Source organism: Balaenoptera acutorostrata, chromosome 5, assembly GCF_949987535.1.
Source record: "Balaenoptera acutorostrata chromosome 5, mBalAcu1.1, whole genome shotgun sequence".
In the NCBI taxonomy this organism is placed as follows: Eukaryota; Metazoa; Chordata; class Mammalia; order Artiodactyla; family Balaenopteridae; genus Balaenoptera; species Balaenoptera acutorostrata.
In genome coordinates this window covers 71,122,930-71,145,251 of record NC_080068.1, presented here as the reverse complement: position 1 = coordinate 71,145,251, position 22,322 = coordinate 71,122,930, and the positions used below count along the sequence as shown (strand labels likewise).

The window sequence follows — 22,322 nt, the reverse complement described above, 5'->3', positions numbered from 1 at the left end:
TTATCCGAGCCCCCTTTTACTCTACTATAAAAATGGCAATTTATCAACTGATGAATGGCTAAACAAAATGTGGTATATGCATACAATGGAATATTACTCAGCCACGAAAAGTAATGAAGTACCAATATATGCTACAAATGGATGAACCTTGGAAATATGGTAAGTGAAAGAAGACAGTCACAAAAGAACACCTATAGTACGATTCCACGTATATGAAATGTCCAGAAGAGGCAAATCCACAGAAACAGAAGTTAGATTATAGGTTTGAGGTTTCCTTTTGGTGTGATAAAAAAGTTCAACAATTAGAAAGTGGTGATTATTGTACAACTCTGAATACACTAAAAACTACTGAATCACACACTTTAAGAGGATGAATTTTATGGTGTGTGAATTATATCACAATAAAGCTGTTATTTTTTAAAAAGCAGCAATAATAGTTTTCCTCAGATTTTCAGGATAACACGAGATTTAATATAAGTATGTATATACGTGATTGTACATACACATACACACACACGCACACGCACATTTACAATATGTACTTAACACAATACCAGACCCATAAGTACTTCAATAAATGGTACGTATTATTTTAAGCAAATAACACAGATTTTAACTGAAATTAGATGATTGCATAATTGTGCTTTTAGGGTTTGGCTTTGACTATTTTTGCAATCCAGGAAAAACATCTGAGCATTAAAAACTCTGTTTATGAATTTTTTTCACTGTGCAAAAATTCAAGTAAATTATGCAAATTTAATTTCTTAACACACTGTATCTTATTCACATTTTAATTTATAAAATTGTGGTTAAAATAAGTCAATTTATTTCTTCTATGTCTGTGATAAAAACTGAATTCGTTGAAACACTAGCTCTCATAAAATCATGTATGCAAAATAAATTCTACAAATTAATATATTTATGAAAGGTAGTATATTGATAATAAATGCATCTGTGACCTTACATTGCAGATAAATGACTAGATAGATCTCAGTACTGAATCTTGCCTTGTCTTATCAATTTTAGGGAACTAAGCCAATCTTTAAAATGATAACATCTTCACTACACAGCTGGTTTAACAGAATGTTCCTGATTCAGTTTTTAAAAGAAGTAATGCCTAAAACTGTTGGCACAAAGACAAAATCCTGAATTTAGGCCATATGAATGTCACTTCATTGTTGTTACTGAAAGAAATAAGCTCAACAATAATCAAACTTCAGCAGCACTGCATCAACATTCTGCCGGCTAAGCAGGCCTTGAAACCAGAGGGCCTCTAGCAATTAATATACAATGTAGCATAGAACATTAATACAAACCATGGCAAACGTATCTTATAAACATGAAACATTATCACATTTAATGATAAAGAAATATAATATACACTGCTATTAAGTTGTTTTCAATAACAAAAATCAGATTTTTGTCTCTTTTTCCTTTTTTCTTTGGAGGATAGGGGCAATATTTGAAATATATAACTTATTTAATGGAAAAATTACTTTCCATTTCTGTTTTCTCCCTAAAAGCTATTAATAAATCAAGTTTTTCTCAGTTTTTCCCAAGGAATTCACTAAATAGAATATCGGAAAATGTTATTATTATTATTTTTTTAATCACTGAGGTATCCTTCTATGCATTCCTGCTTCAGGAACTGTTCCCCTGAGAAACATCGGAAATATAATAATAATTACATAGTCTAAGGGGGCTCGTATATTTATCCTCCTGCCTTCTTTCCTATTATTAATCTATTCCAACAAAAATGACTGCAGCCCTAAGCTTTATCTTAGTTGCCTGCACATTTACCAGAAGTCAACTAAGCATTAAGTATACAAAGAAGAACAAAACCACAATCAACCTATGCCCTCTAGGAGCTTATACTCAAGTAGCAGAGGAAGACATGAATAGCGTGCTAAGTGTAATGATACGGTAATGTTAAAGTGAAGAACAGACCCAGGGAAGCATTTAGTATCTGGCTGACTCAAGAAAGGGAGGGTCTTCAAGCATGAATAAGAATTCACTGTGAAGCAGACAAAGGGGTGAGGGGTAGGAGGTGAATTCTAGGCAAAGGCAGCTGCAAATATGAAGGCATAGCATGCTCCAGGAATTCCATGAGTATGGCTAGAGAGGAGACGGACAAGGTGAGCAGGGGCTAGATGATGAAAAGCTTCATCACACAGGGGACAGGGAGACTGAAGTAAGGAGGGGAGAGACTCTAGGAGCAGGCATTTAGAAGGAACCCCTGGCAGCAACGGGAAAGATGCAGAGAGGACAAAAAAGAAGCAATGGCAATAACCCAGGTGATACTGAAGGCAGAGGGCTGAACTAAGGCAGGTTAAGTGGCTGTGGAGCAGAAAGCAGGAGAGACTAAGGACGCTTTAGAAGGTAGAATGACAAGTCTCGGTGAATGAGGGCTGAGAGAGGGGTGTTCACTCACCCCTGGATTCCGGCTCAGGGAGAATGTGGATGGCTGTACTGCCTACCACCACGGGGAGCATCCTATCATTCAAAACTAAACTCCAATGAACTCCTTTCCTGCTAAGTAAGTCTTCTCCATCCCCTGTGGTTCAATGTGATTCCTTCCATCCCTGTACTCCCTCTGCCTGTTGTGTATACCATCAATTCGGTAAGTCATAACGCATACTTCATTTAACTGCCTTACTGTGAACTTTTCATGTATATTCCCTCTCTCTCAGTAAACCAGAAGTTCCTTCTGATCAAACATCACGTCTATTTGTTACAGAACAGTATATGTTCAATAAACGTTGGCTGATTGAAGTGTTGGTATCATGAAAACATCCCTAGGAAGAGACAGATAACCACTGTCCTTTTCTAGGGTCTTAAAAGTATTCTAATCCTGTCTCTCTTTTTAAATACAATAGGGCTAGGTGAAGAAAAAAAAAAAAAAAGACATCCACAGATGCTGGTGAAATAAAAACATTCTCCCACTTTCCAGGCCTAGGGCAGACATGGTTAGGGCCTTATTGAACCATGAGACTTGTCACTTCTTTTCAATTTTAACCAACTGCTTTATAACTATAAAAACATCTTCAAGAGGTTTATACTATGAATGCCCAAGGGTAATGGGATACCCACAAACTGAATCATTATTTTACTAACAGCTAACAACAAAGGCTTTACAAACATCGGTTTTGGGTTCACTCTTGGATTCAGGGAATATGACTACACGAGATTTGGCCGTGGCTGGTTACAGGGTTCAGGCAGTGACATGTAGAAATGTTTAAATGGTCACAAAACAAAGTAACCACATAGTTCACAAGCATCTAAACAAAGTTTTTACAGGACAAGCTGCTGTGATATAATCTAATACACTGTTCCTCTATAAGAACCCATTTATAGCTTCATTCTCACTATAAAACCGTCTTTCTATTTTTAAAAAAGTACATGGTGAGGATGGGGGAAGGAAGGAGAAGAAGGGGGGAAGGAAGGAGAAGAAGAGGGAAAGGGGGAAAAAAATGATTAGAAACCAGAGTCTAGTTTATTTTAGTAAAAATATATTCTATAGTATCCTTTTAAGTAGTAAAAGTAGTTAATTTAAATTAGTCAGTGATTATAATTCTCCCACTATTTTAACTATGTATATTCACTTAGAAACTTTCCTCATACTAAGATAATTTTCTGCCATCTGGCACAACAATATCTCCATATGGAAGCATTACTTACAAATCAAAAATAAAAGAAAAACAGAGATTGTAAATGCAGTATACTTGGCATAATACAAATCTCAAATTATATTCTATAAAGTTTTAAGAAGTTCCCCCCCCATATCAACATTTGCTCTTTTATATTATTTGATTACAAAACAAAACTACATCAAATATTTTGGTTAGAGAGTTAGCAGGAAAAAATTAAATTTAGTCTCTCATATTTTATTCATTAGTTTGCTCAGGCAGCAGCAGCACAGTTGGGACCAAGTACAACTGGGTTCGAATTCCAGTTCTTGGCCACCATATGACCTTGGAAAAGTCACAGTTTTTCTACACTTCAATTTTCTTTGGGCAAAACAGACATTATAGCAGAATCTTTGCTTGCTTACTTCATTAGTCTGATATCATTTTATTAAGATTATTTTCACAGAAAAAAGAAAGAAAAGAATAGAAAAACAGACCATGGTGATAAATAATTTCCAGAAGTGCTTTGAGAGCTTCAGAGAAAAGTGCCATTGGAAATCACTGGGAAGACTGAACAAAATCAGTGTTTCTGCCAAATCCACATATTAGGAAAGGAGTTAATAAAATAAGAGCTCAATGATATTAGTGGTAATGACTTAACTGTGAACTCTGAAATACAAGTACATCATCCTGAATGCTCTTTATCAGAAAATTCACTACATATGAAAATTATTCAATGTTAACTTCAATTATAGGACTAGGGGGAAATTACGATCATTATATTACACTATCTGATGCCTGAAGATAGCTGATGTTGCTTCAAACATTTTGTGCTAACAGAACTATGGAAGAGTACTGGTATCCGATATCCCCGCAGACAGAGATCAGAGTCTATTTGTCATCTTTTTTCCCCATTTTTGACCAATGGAGAGAAACTTTGCCAGAATGACACAAATTAACAAGAAAAGCCAAGGCTGGTCAAAGAATATTTAACTACCCATACTACAACTGCCCAGTGTGTGCACATCTAGGTTTTTCTATCTATCTTACTGATTACTATTCAAGAAAGTATTCTTCATGTTATTTCCAACAGCTTTAATTCTATTTGAATTGGGCTAAGGAATTAACATGCAAGGAATGGCAATGATCATACCTCAGCATTTCTCCTGTTTAGGCAAATATACTTACAGCTGCTGCTCCAGGACTTTAACAGGGACTTTATGCTAATTTCAAAAAACACAGAATCCTGTAGACTCAACATTGTGTCCCAACCGGCTGCAACAGCAGCAGCAGCAGTAGCAGCAGCAATGGATTCGTTGATCTCTCTCCGAGCCGCTGTCCCTTCTGCTCTCACGGGCAGCAGAGTTTTGGCCCACAGTGCCTCGGCTTCATTACCATGCAGTCTCGCAGTGACGCACAACTATAGTGGAAACGCTGCTGAATGCAGATGAACTATCCAGCTGAATAAAAGCTTACAAGTTTATCACGAGTGCCCTGAAGGACACCCTCACCTTTCTTGCTGTAGATATACACGTGGCCGCAATTATCGGCTCTGTTTATGTCCCTGTTATCAGTTTTGACGCTGCTTTCAGTGTAGTCACTACTGCTAGTAAACAGACAAGGGGAGAGCTCTGCCCTTGGATGCCAACTTTTCTCACTAGCTGAGAGCCTCCGAAATAAGAAATGAATTTGGATCTAGCATAAGATCTTTAAGGCTCTTCCTGTAATAGCTGACCCCCTCCCCCCTGCCAAAAAAACATCGGTGGTATTTATCCCACTCCAACCAGTTTTCTCTAGGTGATTTTAGTAGTAAATTCTCTCCACTCCTCTACACGCCCAGGCAGTAAGCGGTGACTTTCTCAGCGTGCTCATGATGATGCAGAGTCCACTGCCTCACTTAACCCACCGGAGAGAACGCTGGCTAATGGAATGAAAGGATGATGTAATGAACACCGTGGCTGAGCTTCCATCAGCCTCTAAAACTGCTCAGCTCAGGACAAAGTTTCCTCTGCTACTGGCAACTTATTCAAAAGCGAGAACTCTATTTAAATAATGGGATTATTTTAAAACATAGGGTCTTCTATTCTTAACATAGCACATAATTCCCCTGAAAATCTTAGAGTCAGAATATCAATGAATAGCAAGAAATCCTCTGGCCAAATAAAATGCACGTTTTAAAAACTTTATCCTACAAAAGATATTTTAAAATGGAAAACTGACACTATTGAAAGCCTGACTGCTCTTCAAAAAGTAGAAAAATTCTAAAATCAAACCTGACAAATAATATTTTATGTTAATATCTGAAGAAAAATGTCTTGACCTCACAATTAGTTTACTGTGACTTTGAAGGTCAGTGGGGGGGGGATGTTTTTCCATATGTGGCAATACATTTGTATTGATCCATCTATATTTTTTGTCCTTTAAATAGCACAAGAAATAAGTAAATTCAGTGATCAAAGTCATAACTGAATAGACTAATTCATAGCCAAATGGCTAGGTGCTGTATTAAAAGCTAAAAGAATATCCTTCTACGCACAAGTATCATACACCAAGGGATAAAGATAATCATATTCATTAAGACACATTCAGTGGTAATAGTAGTATTGAGAGTGTCATTTAAAGCTTGTATTTTTCTTCAGAGTAGTCCAGGAACTCTGGAATAAGTCTGTGGCCACTCCTACCCCTGAACAGGTCCAAAATCTAAATTTAAACCAGGGCCACAAAGGCTAACCACGCAAAACTCCAATATCACAATACTGTTGTTTGGGCACATCTTGATCAGAGACATCTCAGGATCAGGTAAGAGCAAGGTTTCCCCTGGCCTAATGGAACACAAATGCCTCATGGAGTTGCATGAATAAAGGGTATTCCACAGTCCAAAAACACTGCCTACTACATCCATTCTTGTACATTAACAACATATGTCAACAAACAAAAGGCTCTCGGTTATACACAAATCAGTTCAATTTCTCTTTTTAGTTAAAGTATTCCCCAAAGTGATTTGACAATACAATCCTCTTTTCATCAAACAGCTGTTAACAGATTCAGGGAATAAGATGATCTAGACCCAAACAAACTACACCAGTAAATGCCAAGACTCAGAACTGAACCATGTCAACAAGCAGACAAGTTAGAAGGCATACACACAGATATTTTACCATAGTTTTTCTATCCCTACTGAGCTAATAAGACTTTTAGTCTCACACAAATCTTGAAAACTACTTAATACTATTTGACTATAACGTCCCACCAAAGTAACCAGGGTTCATTCTTAGTAAACCTTTATAAACTATAACAAGCAAAACCAACTGTCATACAGAACGTCAGAGTAGGATATTTTTTTAAGGGATGGGGGTTAAATAATAGGTGATTTTCTCACAACCTTAAAAAAGGATTTTCTTCTGCTGAAGTTTTGTGTACATGGATCTAAAAGAATAAATCAGAACCTAAAGTTTCTCTTATACCTAATGAGTCTGTTACTATGTGTATACAGCCAAAGCAAATCAATAGTTTCTTGGAGACACAGATGCGTAAAAATTAATTTCAGGGCTTATTTTGGAAGTTGCATTTACACTAGGACTTCCTTGTAGACAGAGGGTGAGTGAAAATTGTGTTTTCCATTTATACGGAGAATAATTCAACAGGCCCATGTGGGCAGAGCTTGGGTTCTGAGCTTTATCCTGAAATGTAAAAACTAAAATAAGTAGCATTATTATTCCAACTCTTAATCACAACTAACAAACATTAATGGATTAAGTATCTCCTTTCTAACCCTTGCCAAACATTTATCACCCAAATCGCTAAAGTAGTAACTAGGAGAACTACATACGCACCCAACAATTCTTTTAGAAGACGGGCAGAGTCCCACTGTATTCCAAATGCTTTCTCAATCCCTCAACTACTAATCAAATTTTTAAATTACACAAATAATAATACTCCTATCATTCTTCAAGTGATTTCTCTATCCTTAACCTAGCAATTAATCACAGAAACAAACACATAGCCTAAAGCTCTTGCAAGCTTGACAAAAAGCCAGTCAAAATGTCAGTCAGTCTTCTACTTTACTCCTTCTATAAATTCAGAATTCTCCAAGTTGCATCATTCATATATATTTTTTTTGTCTCATCACCATAAAAAGCACAAATCATTTCTCGATGGCATATCCTGGGCAAAGCAGAAAAATCTATTTTGTATAATTTCCTTCAACAACTCCTCTCTACCTTTCAGACTGTAATATTGAAGAGTGCTTTCAAAACGATAAGATTTAGAACATTTTAAAGAAATACACAGTTCCAATATTATCAGCCTTTGCTGAGGTCCTCTTGGCATGGGCCAGATACTGTGAAGCACTGGGTACAAAAGATGACCGTGCCAGTCCTCTTGCCCCCAGGGAATTAGAAAGTAGGTGCCCTTCTTTCTTTTAATCAATTTCCATTTAATTCTATGCCCTTTTCACTGGCATTTTAAGGATTCATGGAATTGGTTACTTGCTTTACATTTCTAAGTAGAAGATAGATAGAGGTACATCCTAGTAAACCAAGAGAATGTGTACCAGGAAAACTTCTCAGTAAATCCTACAAAAATATTGCCATTTAGATATGTTCTAAATGGATCCAAACAAAAGGTTCTTTAATAAAAAATGAAGTTTGGATTTAACTGACTATATCATACAATATAATCTAATAGAATTTAATGTTCCACCAACCCAAAAGGAAATAAAAGTCTTCAATTATTAACATTCTTAGGAAGAGTACAAATATAATGCATCATTCCTTATATTAACACCTTTTACAATATCTAGAAATTATTAAACTGGTAACCAAACAACCATATTACGGAAAAAAATAGAAACATGGCAAATTTTTCTACATCAAATATCAAATATCCTATCACTCCTAGAGCCTTTCACAGTCCCCACACATTTCAGCCTCTTCAGAAAGTCCTCATCTCTTCTGTTTAGAAAAGAGATCGAAAAGCTTTAGGTATGGAAGGAAAGATGCTCTCAGGTCTATTAGGTATTAACACCACACATGAAATGCAAAAAAGAAAAAACAGAAAAGGCTGTAAAAATCACTTCATATTCTGTTTTGTTGTATTAAATAATACAACAAAAAATTAACAATAATTATCTATAATTATAACAGTAGTTAACATTTACTTTTTAGTGCACTTAATTCTACTTTCTTCTTTCTCTAGTTCCCAAATTTTCTACCATGAATTTGATTTAACATTTTAAAACTTCATTACAAAAAGAAAGCAGAGCTCCTTGGAGAAATGACTGATTCTAGGGCTAGAGCATGGAACACACAAGATAAGCCTGGAACATCTTGTAGGGCCAGAAAGTGAGAAAGGGCTCAAAACACAAAATAATGTGGGTATGTCAAAGGGATATGGGAGCCAAGTGATAGAGCTGCCAACAGCCAAAGCTAACACTTTGAGCAACAAAATAAACAATGTAGTTTTGGAATACAACCCAAAGTAAAAGATAAATAGCCACTGAGTCTATACTTATATAAACAAATGATTAAATAAAAGAGAAGAGACAATTCTCACACTATACAGAAGAGTTAACCTAGCAGGCTTGACTGATAGTCTTTGAAAGGCCTGTTTACAAGATTGGCCCTTGGCTAGCATCCAAGAACTTAAATTTTAAGAGGGGCCCACCATTCCCATGATAAGAGTGGCTCACCATGACTAAATTGTTGGTACAAACAATATAGTTTACGCTGAACAACTGCTTTCCCTTCAGGGAGTCTAAAACTGGGTATGTGCCATGTCATCAGCCCCAATAAAAATCCTGGGATCTGAGTCTCTAATGAGCTTCTTTTCTATGAGGAGAAAATAGAAGATCTAAAAATAGACTCAAACAGAACTTTGAGAGATAAAATACCTAAAACAATAAATTTAATGGGTGGGACCAAGAAAAGATTAGATTCTGCGGAAGAAAAGACCAGTGAACTTGGAGAAATGGAAATAGTAACTCTCCAAAGTGAAGTCCAGATGATAAAACAAAGGGAAAAAAATGCACAAAGCCTCAGAGACCTTTGGAACAACATCAAATAGTCTAATATATGTTGGAATATGCCAAGGCATACCATACGCAAACTGCTGGAAACCAACAACAAAGAGAAAAATCTCAGAAGCAGTTGAAGAAAATGATAAATGATACGTTACATACAGAGGAACAAAGATAAAAATGAACACAGATGTTTCATCTTCGTTGCCGCGTGCGGGCTTTCTCTAGGTGAGTGGGCGCTACTCTTCACTGCAGTGCGCGGGCTTCTCATTGCGGTGGCTTCTCCTGTTGTGGCATGCGGGCTCCAGGGCACTCGGTCTTCAGTAGTTGTGACATGTGGGCTTCAGGAGTTGTGGCTCGAGGGGTCTAGAATGTAGGCTCAGTAGCTGTGGCGCACGGGCTTAGTTGCTCCATAGCATGTGGGATCTTCCCAGACCAGGGCTCAAACTCATGTCCCCTGCATTGGCAGGTCGATTCTTATCTACTGCACCACCAGGGAAGTCCCAGGAAAACACCTTTTATTTCTCGTTTTAAATTTTCTTTACGTTAACTGACTGCTTAAAGCAAAAGTTCTTAACAACGTACTATCAGGTTTATAATGTGTGTAGAAATAAAACATTTGACTACAGTAGCAGAAAGGATGGACAGGAGAAACAGAAGTATAAAGTTTCAAGTCCCTACATTCTACATAAAATATTATGCTATTATTTGAAAGTAGACTGTAAGTTGAAATTCATTTTGTAAACCCCAGAGCAACTAATTTTTAAAAGAGAGAGATAATAAGCCAATAGTAGAATAAATTAGAATACTAAAAAATATACAACTAATTCGAAAGAAGGCAAAGGAGGAAGGGAAAACAGATGGGACAAATAGGAAACAACCGCAAGATAGATTTAAACCCGACCAAGTCACTAATTAAATATAAATGGTCTAAACAAGGTGTGGAAGCATCACGTCAGGTACAAAAAGGATAATTTAGTGAATAAAACAAAGCTTTGTGCCCTTGGGAAGGTTAGGATCCAATGGTGGTGATAAAGAGTGTGTCGTATGTGTGGGTGTGTGTCCCCACATACATCCATCCAAATATAAACTAACCAGTTGTGATTAAGTGCTGTGAAGGCAATAAAGGGGGTATAGTGACAGAGAAAACCAGAGGAGGCCCTGCTGAGTTAGGGTGATCAGGGATGGCCACTCTGAGGGAACAATATCAAATCTGAAATGTGTTTAGCAGCAGATCTTCTTCTGAAGAATGAATCTTTATGCTTAATCCCCAAAAGGAAAACAGACTGAAATCAAAGTAACCCTGGCTGACCAGGGTTAGAGCACCAGAGTCCTACCCACTTGCCTGAGGAGATTCTCAAAGAATCCCTGAAATACCCATAGGGCCCCAAGAAATATTGAGGTCAATAATTGGATGCTATAGAAGAGTTCTGAGCAGGAACAAGGTCAGACAGACCAACCTGACTGGTGAGGTGGAGAACGGACTTTAGGAGAACACAATGAAAGTCGATGGACTATCTAAATTGCTGAGGTGAGAGATAAGGACTAAAAAGATAAATAGTATACATACTTAGAATACAACAGAAAAGGGCAAAAAAGATGGGAATAGGAAGACAGATTCCATTTTTTCCTAACAGATACTTCTTGATGTATCTGGTGACTGACAGTATAGGAAAAAAAAAAAAGCGGTAAAGCTGAAACACTCAAAAGTGACCCCTAGGCTTAGGTGACTGTGTGGACAGTGGTATTTACCATGGACTAGCCAGGTGTGGGTCACATCAAGAAGGGTTTGGACAACATAAATCTAAAGTACAAAAGGGATGTCAGAACTAGAGATAAGAGGAGGACAGAGACAGAAGAGAAGCAGACAGCCAGCCAATCCCACAAGCTCTCCAACTTCTTCTCCATTTATGAGGGGGGTAAACAGAATTCACTATTTTCAGATACATGCTGGCCAACAATAACCACAAATTAACGAATTCAGCTGAAATGAAGAAAAGTAAAAACAAACATAAGAAGAGACAATAATTCAAACATGGCACTATGAAAGAGCAAATGAAATAAACAAGTGAGTAATGAAGGGACTCTGCTCCTGAAACACAAGGATCAGAATTCCATCTAGATTTCTGGAGAGAAAGGTTTCAGGTCATGACCAAATGAACTGCTTATTTTAGAAGTATAAATCAAGTTTCTGAATGAATGGTCATAGCTATAAAAGGGTCTCATAAAAATAAGTTTTAGACAAATGTCACAGATGGGATTAATGCATCAGTATATTCACAAATTAGCAGCATAAAACCAATGAAGAAGCATTTTAACTAAGCTCAATAACTTGGGGAGTGGCTACCTATACAGCAATTATATTACTTGTGAATGCCGTAAGGTACAATTACCGTTACCTTCCTGACACAAGGTATTTATTAATAGCCCAACTTATTCCTAGCTTTTGGTTTAAGTTCTTTTCTATATATTTCACATGTAAAACAAAAAAATTTCTTCCTCTGCTTAAAATGAAGTAGTCCAGACCCTGTAATCATACTTTCTCCTCTGCCCTCACAAACCATACCAATTTGCTATCATTTGGCCCAATGCTAAGATATTATTATTTCTTGAATGAAAAAAATCTATTTCTGAATATACTTAAAATTGATTCTTGAGATCTTAAGAACTCTAGACATCAGAAATTAAATTTAATTGCCTGAAATAATTTTTGAAGATACTGGTGATAAAAATCCAGCTACAAATTTTCTATTCAAAAGGCTTGTTATTGGATTTGTAGTTTTACAACATGCACAATGTATATTCACTGCCCCAAAAGAAACTAGAATTGTTAATACTAAGATACTTTCATTGTCAATACATGGTATACAGATATATTGAGAAGAAAAGAGTATATGCATTACAACTGGTCAATCCTACTGGGAAAGAATAGGTAAAATTCTATGAACCATGAATAAGGGAAACATAAAATGTACTGTCCAAGGCAGGACTTTTTTGAGCGTGAAAGTACGCACGAACTATTAACAACATGTCAGAACAGAGATGTAAACCATTAACTGTCCAAGGTCGGTGGAGACCAATGGTCACTTTATCCATGAAGCACCATCACAAAGTAAAGGCTCACAACTTCCTGCCAACACTTCCCTTCCTGAATTTTTCCTACCTTGTCAGTAGCACAATAAGCTTTCAATCAACTAGAAATTTTTATTGTTAGAGCCACCTTTTATATCACTCAGTTTTAAAACAAAGGGGTGAGTTGGCAAGGCTGTAATAAAGTATAAGAGGAACAGTCTAAATCAGTAAAGGAAAGGAAGCGTCAAACTGCAGAGGCACTCAAATGTAAAGACAAAAATTACACTTAGGAAGTAGAGTACCAGCAGTGTTAGGAAGAAAAGATGAAGAGATTGTCCAGTGTAGTTAAATGGGCAAGCCCAAAACACAGGAAAATGTTTATGCACCATCAAGCTTAATCATAATGTATATTAAAACTAATTTGGAAGAATTTACCTTCGTAATCTTAATATTCTTTAAAGCCTCATCCTAAACCTTATAAATCAGAACCGACTTCTTTATAAGATCCCCTAGGTCATTCTTAAGCATGGTAAAGCTTAAGAAGTGCTACTTTAAATTATATTAATACAAAAACATCATTATCCTGCTTATGTCATTTTTAGCACACATCTATACTTATTTAAAAATAGAGATTAAGAAAATTCAGGACTTCCCTGGTGGCTCAGTGTTTAAGAATCCACCTGCCAATGCAGGGGACACGGGTTCAGCCCTGGTCCAGGAAGATCCCACATGCCGCGGAGCAACTGAGCCCATGCGCCACAACTATTGAGCCTGCGCTCTAAAGCCTGCGAGCCACAACTACTAAGCCTGCGTGCCACAACTACTGAACCTGCGTGCCACAACTACTGAAGCCCGTGCACCTAGAGCCCATGCTCCACAACAAAGAGAAGCCACCACAAAGAGAAGCCCACGCACCGCAACGAAGAGTAGCCCCTGCTCGCCACAACTAGAGAAAGCCCGTGTGCAGCAATGAAGACCCAACGCGGCCAATAAATAAAATTATAAATAAATAAATGAATGAATAAATAAATAAATAAAATAATAAAAAAGATATATTCATTAAAAAAAGAAAGAGAATTCAGAACCCTGAGAAATAATAAATATAAATTTTCTGCATTCCTTACGACGAACTTTTTTGAGTTTTTTTTAAAGTTTCTCTATCATGTAGACTAGAAATATATGCCAGCTTACACTTCTTCTTGAGGACAGTATAATAGATTGTCAGATGCCTTACCTAACCTTAAACAAATCACTCTCTAGAAACAGAAAAATCTATCAAAAGTCTAAGTAAAGGGGTTTCCCTGGTGGTGCAGTGGTTAAGAATCCACCTGCCAACGCAGGGGACACGGGTTCAAGCCCTGGTCCGGGAGGATCCCACATGCTGCGGAGCAACTAAGCCCGTGCGCCACAACTACTGAGCCCGCGTGCCACAACTACTGAAGCCCGCGCGCCTAGAGCCCACGCTCCACAACAAGAGAAGTCACTGCAATGAGAAGCCCGCGCACCGCAACAAAGAGTAGCCCCCGCTCGCCGCAACTAGAGAAAGCCCGCACGCAGCAACGAAGACCCAGTACAGCCAAAAAAAAAGTCTAAGTAAAAGTAGAATTCAAGATTTAGGTAAGGTGATAATAATTTACATCTGTAATATCTAAAATTATTTTGGATTATTGTTTAACAGTTTAAATGAATAAATCAATGATGGAATGTTCACTTGCTGATACAGCATTTAGGAAAACATAATTCTCAAAGGCAGACTGATCCTCATTTTGATCGCCATCTTTCTATGAAGAGTCATTGTCTTTCTAAAAAAAAAAAAACCTACAATGAATTACCTTTAGAGCTAATTTATTCTATTAAAAACTGATTAGGCTTAATAAATTTTATGATTAAAGTAAGGCAAAGTGTGTATTGTATCCACACATGTGGCAGGATAGGGTGATAAAGATGGGTGAAAGGTACCAGTATAACCTAGTGGACAGTGAGTTCCATTATGGAAACGTCCATAAAACAAAATGATTGGTAAAAAGCAACTATTTCAGAATCACAGCAGGATATTAAAGGCATACAGGAAATGTGTTAAGCCAACAATTCTTATCTTTAAAGAATTAACCATCTGGCCTTCCACAAACAGAGAATTGCAGATTTTTTTTAACTGGAGAGTCTTTAAAGATCAGGCAACATAATCCCTTAAATTTTAGATAAGATAACTGAAGCCCAGGGAGAATAAGTGAGAGAGTTGGATCCCAAATCAAATTAATAAATATTTATTGAACACCTACTATGGATAAAACACTACTCCAAGGGTTACAGAAAATAAGTATAACAGTGAACCGCTTCTTCAAAGTTTCCATTCTCTATTTCCCAGGTAAATTACCTGCATGTAGCTCTCTGATGATAGCAATATCCTTATCCATATTCCAGTTTAGGGTTGGAACACTTAGGCCCCCAGGCCAAATCTGGTTCATCACCTGATATGTAAATAAAGCTGTACTGAAACACAGCCACACACATGCATTCACATTTCATCTAGGCTCCTTTTGCTCTACGAAGTCAGAGCTGAGCAGTTGTGACAGAGACTTATGGCCTACAAATCCTGAAATATTTACTATCTGGCCCTTTCCAGAAAAAGCTTGTACTCTAGATCATCTTTTGCTTGATTTGAAGCATTTTTTTTTCTTTTTTCATTTTCAAACTAATGGGAGGCTGCTTTTGCCTCAGGAACCACTGCCCACTGAGCAATGTGCTAGATGGTTTTGAAGGAAGAAGTCAGTGGGCTAAATATGGCAACTGACAGCAGCTCTTCAGAACAAGTGAAAACTTGCTCTGGCACATAAAGGACGAGAACCAGAGGACAGAAGACGCTAACCTTCAACAAACATTTAATAACTGCTTCCTAAGTGCCTGCCATGGGGCTGAGCTCTGGGGCTACCCATATAAATAAGACCAACTCAGTTCTGAAAGAACTCACTATCTGGAAAAAGAAACAATGCTTTTATGTTAAATGGAATAACAGAAGCCAGTGGACAATGACAGAGAATAAGTAACTGAGGTTGGGGGCGAGGGAAACTATCAACCCCAAGGACAGTCACACAGAGACTTCTATTCCCCCTGCAGAGTTCCAGTTTCAGGAAGTAACCAGGATTGGAAGCTTGTAACTATGTATGGTTGCCTCAACCCAAAGGCCACTACTTATAGGTGGGTGGAGTTAACCCTTGGGCTGTATGTTGCTTCCTGAATTCCTTTTATAGCACACTTTATTTTTGTTTAACCCTCCTAGTATATTCTTTTAGTTACATTTTAAATTTACACTCAGCTTTAGTCATCTTAACCTATTTTACTGTGCATTTTAACCTCTTTGTTATTTTTTTAGAATCTTTGGATATAGATATTATTTTCTATCATTTTATTCATCTTTTTACACATTATTTCAGTATTTTTGCCTAATATTTATTTATATTTTTCTTATACCCTTTTGTTTCAACTATTTTATCTTATCCATAGTATCTCCTTCCTTTTGCTTCTCTAAGTGAGAATAAACAGGGGTGATCATCAAAATAGTCAGCCACCAGGAAGGTACGGTAACTGAACAATTTAACAAGCCCAGCCTCAGAGTGGAGCTGGGTCCTGGAGTCCCTGGTATGCCTAGGTCTCACCCTTTAGTTGATGAAACCCGGGGTGATCAAAGAGGGTCCTGGGGTAGGACAGGAGGGCTGAAGCAGCAGGAGCACATGGGGGAGGGACGTAGGAGTGTAGCTAAGTATCAACTGATACGAGGAATTGTAATATTTTAACAACCAGTATCACCATACTAGATAAACATCAATTCTGTGATTAGGAAACGGGAGAGTAAGTGGGATAGAGAGGAGACTATTCTAGGCCTCTTAAAATGGAGACAGATGCATTTTTATTTCAATTAAGTTTCTTAAAAGTCCTTTCTAAGAGCCAAAGAAGTAAAGACCCTGACCCTACCTCTAGTCACACTTAACTGCCCCAATTTTTAAAAATATACATCCACGTAACTTGAGGAGACAGTCCAAAATGACCCTTCTTAAGAAGCGTTAGGCTGGGACTTCCTAGTAGCGCAGTGGTTAAGAATCCGCCTGCCAACTCAGGGGACATGGGTTCGAGCCCTGGTCCAGGAAGATCCCACATGCCGCAGAGCAACTAAGCCTGTGTGCCGCAACTACGGAGGCTGCGCTCTGGAGCATGCGAGCCACAACTACTGAAGCCCACGTGCCACAACTACTGAAGCCTGCGCGCCTATAGCCTGTGCTCCGCTACGAGAGAAGCCACCACAATGAGAAGCCCGTGCACTGCAAGGAAGAGTAGCCCCCACTAGCCGCAACTAGAGAAAGCCCGCACGCAGCAACAAAGACCCAACGCAGACAAAAATAAATGAAATTTTTTTTAAAAAAGTGTTAGGTTAACTTTAAAAACAGCCAAGAGAACCTACTGAAGTAATACTGCTACACTAACTTCTAAAAACCTTTGTATCGGAATCACAAGATCTTTTGGCAGTAGCTATTTGGAAGAGCACACATTACAGACAAAGAAGGAAAGCACAGGAGAAGGTGTTGCAACTCAAGTTCCCACGAACTGTCATGTAGCTATAAATCACATGCTAAAATGGTTCGGAATTATGCACAACAAAAGACCTAGATCCAAATTCCTAGAATGTTTTCTACAGTGGAATGCTCCAAAGATAAATTCTAGTTAAATTTGATTCATCTATCTCCAAGTCAAAAATTCAAAAGTTTTTTTAAACAGTAATAGCCGCTATGTATTGAATCATGTATCAACTTTGTTACCATTTTTGGTAATCTTGAAAACAATGCTACAAAGAAAATATCATTCAAAGTGATAGGTGAGGTCAACTGGCCTAGAGAGATTAAGTAGCCTGTTCAAAGACACATAGCCAGTCACCAGTGGAGCTCAACTCAGTCTGGATCAAAGCCCCACTCCATGCCATTCTCAATACTTACTTCACTGCCTCTCTCCCATCACGCCTGTAGGTGTTTTCCAATATCTCTCCTCTATCATGAGAATTCTCACAGACTCAGAAAAGGCATGAATATAACCACCCATACGGCTTCTCCTGCAATCGCCAATGAAAACCACCTGAAAAGTACTCCAAAGACCCTCTTAAGTAAGGGATCCTACTTGATTTCAGGACACTGTGAAAGCCCAACACTTCCAAATCCCATTTATATAAACAAGAAGAATTCATGAACTCCTTCACACACTTACACAGTGAGAACAAGGTATCATTGGGGTCAAGCCAGAAATTCCATAGCAGACTGATTATAATTTGGAGCTCAAGTTCTTCCGTGACACTGTCCTGCCCAAGAATCTTTTAATGACATTTGAATTCCAAAGGATTCTCTATCTCCTTTGGTCTGTTATCACTTACAAGCATTTGAAGCGGCAAAGGAAAACCTCAGAGTCCAGCCTTGGATGAACACTTAAAACGCTCTTTACTCATCTCATTCCCTTCTAAAAAGAAACTGGCCTGCCATGCTATTCCTCTACCCAACATAGGGTGCATCAAACAAAAGCGAGCTATTCAGGAGATACAAAATCTAATAACCACTGAGAGCAACGGTTCAACAAAAATAAAACTAAAAAGGTCACTTATTAAGGAAATCCAGTTAGTAATAGTTGGCATCCCCCATTCTTCACTAGTCAAATATAAATAGCAGCCTTTAAAACTCAACCAAATGACATTTGGAATTTTATATAACAAGTGCTACGTTTTGGTCTGTTGTTCCTGCTAGTAAGCTGTGCTGAACACCTCAAGAGAGGTATACCAGTATACTATTTAAATGTTTATATCCCATGGAGTCATTAACACTTTATAATGAAATGAAAATGGTATCTTAATGTGAGTCTCAACTGTTTTTGTAAAAGTCATGTGAAACAGCTATTTACTTAACCAGCTTACATAACCAGAGTGTTAGAGAAATAATTATCAACTGTTCATTAAACCATAACACAGGATCTGAAAGAGATGCAGACATATTGGAATTAAAGTGTTTTCCTATTGAAATATAGCTCTTAATTAAAATGAAAGCACCAAAAAAAAAAATAAATAAAGTATGTGTTCTTTGGTGGAACAATTAAACTTGATAGATACACTAGTCTTTTAAAAAATATTTTATACATAAAGATTCAAAAACATCAAACACTGCAGTGAGGTGGAGTAGAAGGACAAAATGCCTGACTTTAAAACAATGGCATGGGCTTCCCTGGTGGCACAGTGGTTATGAATCCACCTGCCAATGCAGGAGACTCGGGTTTGAGCCCTGGTCTGGGAAGATCCCACATGCCACAGAGTAACTAAGCCCGCGTGCCACAACCACTGGGCCTGCACTCTAGAGCCTGTGAGCCACAACTACTGAGCCTACACGCCACAACTACTGAAGCCTGCGTGCCTACAGCCCATGCTCTGCAACAAGAGAAGCCACCGCAATGAGAAGCCTGCGCACCGCAACGAAGAGTAGCCCCCGCTCGCCACAACTAGAGAAAGCCCGTGCGCAGCAAAGAAGACCCAACACAGACAATAAATAAATAAATAAATAAATAAATTCATTTAAAAAACCAATACACTTTCTGTGGGGATGACAAATATCAGTATTAGAAAATCCAATTATCCAAAAAAAATAAATAAAAAAAGGCATAACTATACCACTGAGTAGCCAAAAAAACCTCAAATAATTTGGTTAAGCCTCTCTGAACTTCTAAAACTTTGTATAACAACCTATCTCACAGGGTTTTCATGACAACTTAGATAACATCTGCTCATTCAACCAATATTTATTGAGCAACTATTATGTTCCAAACCCTGGAACACATCAGTAGACAAAGCAAAGTCCATGTTCAACTTATATTCTGAGAGGGGAAAAGGGACAGGTATGCACTAAATGGGTAGACAAAAGGGACCATTTAAGTTATTTGTAAATCAAAACAAGAAAACAATGCCCAGAATACATAAGGTGCTCAAATAATGTTGACATATATTTAGTTCTGTTCAATGTCTCATTATCTCTGTTCTTGGTGAATTATAAAAATCAATCATAATATATTTACACTCACTTATTCTTGACTCCAAACAGAATGAACAACAACAAAATTAAGGTTGATTCCATCAGAATAAAAATAACCCAGTCCTGGAGATACAAGGACTTTGCAGCTGTCACAACAGAAGCCTGTGGAAACACACTGCCTGATTCTTAGGATCTGACGCATAACTATGCCTAACATTCATTCTCCTTCAATGGTGAGACAGCACTGAAGTATATTCTGAATCAGTGAAGGGCATTTTCTCCCCACCAACTCTTACGCCTGAAGATAAATATTAGTAGAACTGGCACAAATAGTATCTATCAGTGAAATCAGTCTTTGATCACATTATTAGGACTCTACACAAAAAATATTGGACATTTAAGCATCTATGAATAAGATTACATAACATGAACACATGAACATTTTGATTTCTTTTTTTTTATTAAGGACAGCAAATAAATGATTTACTTCTTTAAGAAAATTGCAACATTATACAACTATATAGAGTCCCCTTATTATAAATTATAACTGTTAACTAATCATTTAATCAAAAAGCTCCATTAAAGTAGGAATCAGGGGGGTTGGGGGGGAAATCAATAGGTCTACTAAAGGTTTTAACTTAATAGAAAATCCATGTTTATTCCCTAGCCTTCTGATGTAGTGCCAAGTCCCTGTCTCTTAAGGTGAATTTGCTGATTACTCTGTTGTCTTTCCCACCTAAAATGATACCTAGTTTCAATTTCTTCAAAGTGGAGTGGGAAATTGAAGGTATGTGAGGGCAAAATCCTTCCAATCTTGTATATTTCTCTGGCCTACATGTAATTTTAAAAGCAAACTTTTCTAGTAATTCACTTTTATGGAGTATGACCAAAGTATTCAACTTTTTTACACCGAAACAACTTTCTTTTCAGCCTCATACTTTACTGAATTATGTGATACCTAATTAAAATACATGATCAGAACTACAAGTATAACTGGCATAAACAAGTTTGGTTTAAAACGCAACCAACTCTTGGTAAGCCCACACCTGAATCTGCTCGGAGCAGATGCGGTGGCAGGGGGTTTGAACAGTGTGCAGTGAACTACAGGCATTTGTTAATATATTTTACAGAGAAATAGAGGATTTCTGGTAAATCCAGTGTGTTGTTTGCGAATTTCTATCAAACTCTTAAAACATTAGGTTACTTAATATTTAGAGAAAGTTAAAAAATGAAAAACTTTATCAAAAGTGAAGAAAAATGTTCTTCAAAATATCAACCCCTGCAAATATCTCAAATTTCTATGCATATTTTTGTTAAAGAAACCATAAGCATCTATAAACATTTCTGGAGTTAAAAGTAGCAAGGTAAATTTCTATATCCTCTCACGAAAGTACAATTATCAATCCATATTACAATTTTGTCTAAAATTCCTTAGAAATAATTTTTTGTAATTTTGAATTAACAATTAAAGAAGTTGGAAACAACTGATCCAAATACAAAGCTATGAGATTACATACCAGTTTTTCTCTAAAAGAATACTTCCTTCTTTGCACTACTGATATGAAATCTCTTCATACTCTTGATTTCTCCTTTCATTAAATGAGCAAACTGTAACGCCCTTTAGAAGAACTGTACCCAGTTCTTTGCATGACTTCTGGATAAACTACTGCATTATCTCTATCCCAGAACCACCAGCAAGCAGGAGGTAAAATTCATTCATGCTGAGTTGCAAGTAATCAGTGTGTAGACTGGTGTGACTCATGTGGGTTTTATTCTTACATACAATATAAATTTAGTATCAAATTTTGAGATTCAAGAAAAGGACTTTATCAGTAAATTGAAATTTCAGAAACCAAATCTTTTTACAGATATTGCCAAAGAAGTCCCTTAAATTAATTTTAATAGTCATTCCCTAAAGTTGAATTTTATTTTTGAAGAGAAAAATGGGGCAAGAGTTATTCCACAAAGGACCTGTGGCCTCTGAAATTTCAAACAGATTCTTAACAGATTCTTAAGTTGTTTCAGTTCCATGATTTTTATTTTGACTGATTGGTAAAAAGATATATAGCATAGAAAGCCCTTAATCGTTAAATTGAGTGCTATTTGCAAATTAATGTAAATTATAAAATCTCATTATTATACTTTATAACATATATGCTATGTTCAAAAATGTGTAAGACAGTCTTACAAAAAAAAAAAAGGAGCCATATTAAACTAATGGGTATAGGATATTACATTTAAACACCAGGTCCCTTATATATGCTGTGGTACAGTGAAGAAAGCAAATATATGATTCAAGACTGAAAGCTAAAGAGTAAATTTTTAATAACATAAATAACTGCACATATTAATACATTCATATTCTTCACTTATGCATATCTATACTGTTGAACACAAAACTAAGTACTGAATGATTTAGATTTTAATTGAAATTAAGAGGCACTAACCCATCAGTAGTCTCACCTCCACTTTATCCACCCAAATGAGTGAAGAGTATTAAAAAAAAAAAAAAGACTTCTAATACCAGTATATTCTAGATATGAATATTTCTTTTTAAAACTTAAA

At 37.0% G+C, this 22,322-nt stretch overlaps 1 protein-coding gene across 6 annotated transcripts in view; it reads right to left on the bottom strand.

Moving 5' to 3' along the window:
• The window catches only part of FRYL (FRY like transcription coactivator), a 302,580-nt gene that overhangs the window by 160,416 nt on the left and 119,842 nt on the right, over positions 1 to 22,322 (bottom strand). For 3 of the 6 annotated variants that reach the window (XM_007180772.2, XM_007180773.2, XM_028166029.2), the window contains exon 1: positions 4,815 to 4,959. The exons of the other annotated variants lie outside the window; for them this stretch is intronic. In XM_007180772.2, the coding sequence (XP_007180834.2) occupies positions 4,815 to 4,887 (73 nt within the window). In that variant the 5' untranslated portion in view covers positions 4,888 to 4,959. Of the gene's footprint in view, positions 1 to 4,814; positions 4,960 to 22,322 lie in introns of those variants that run through there. 6 annotated transcript variants of the gene reach the window in all.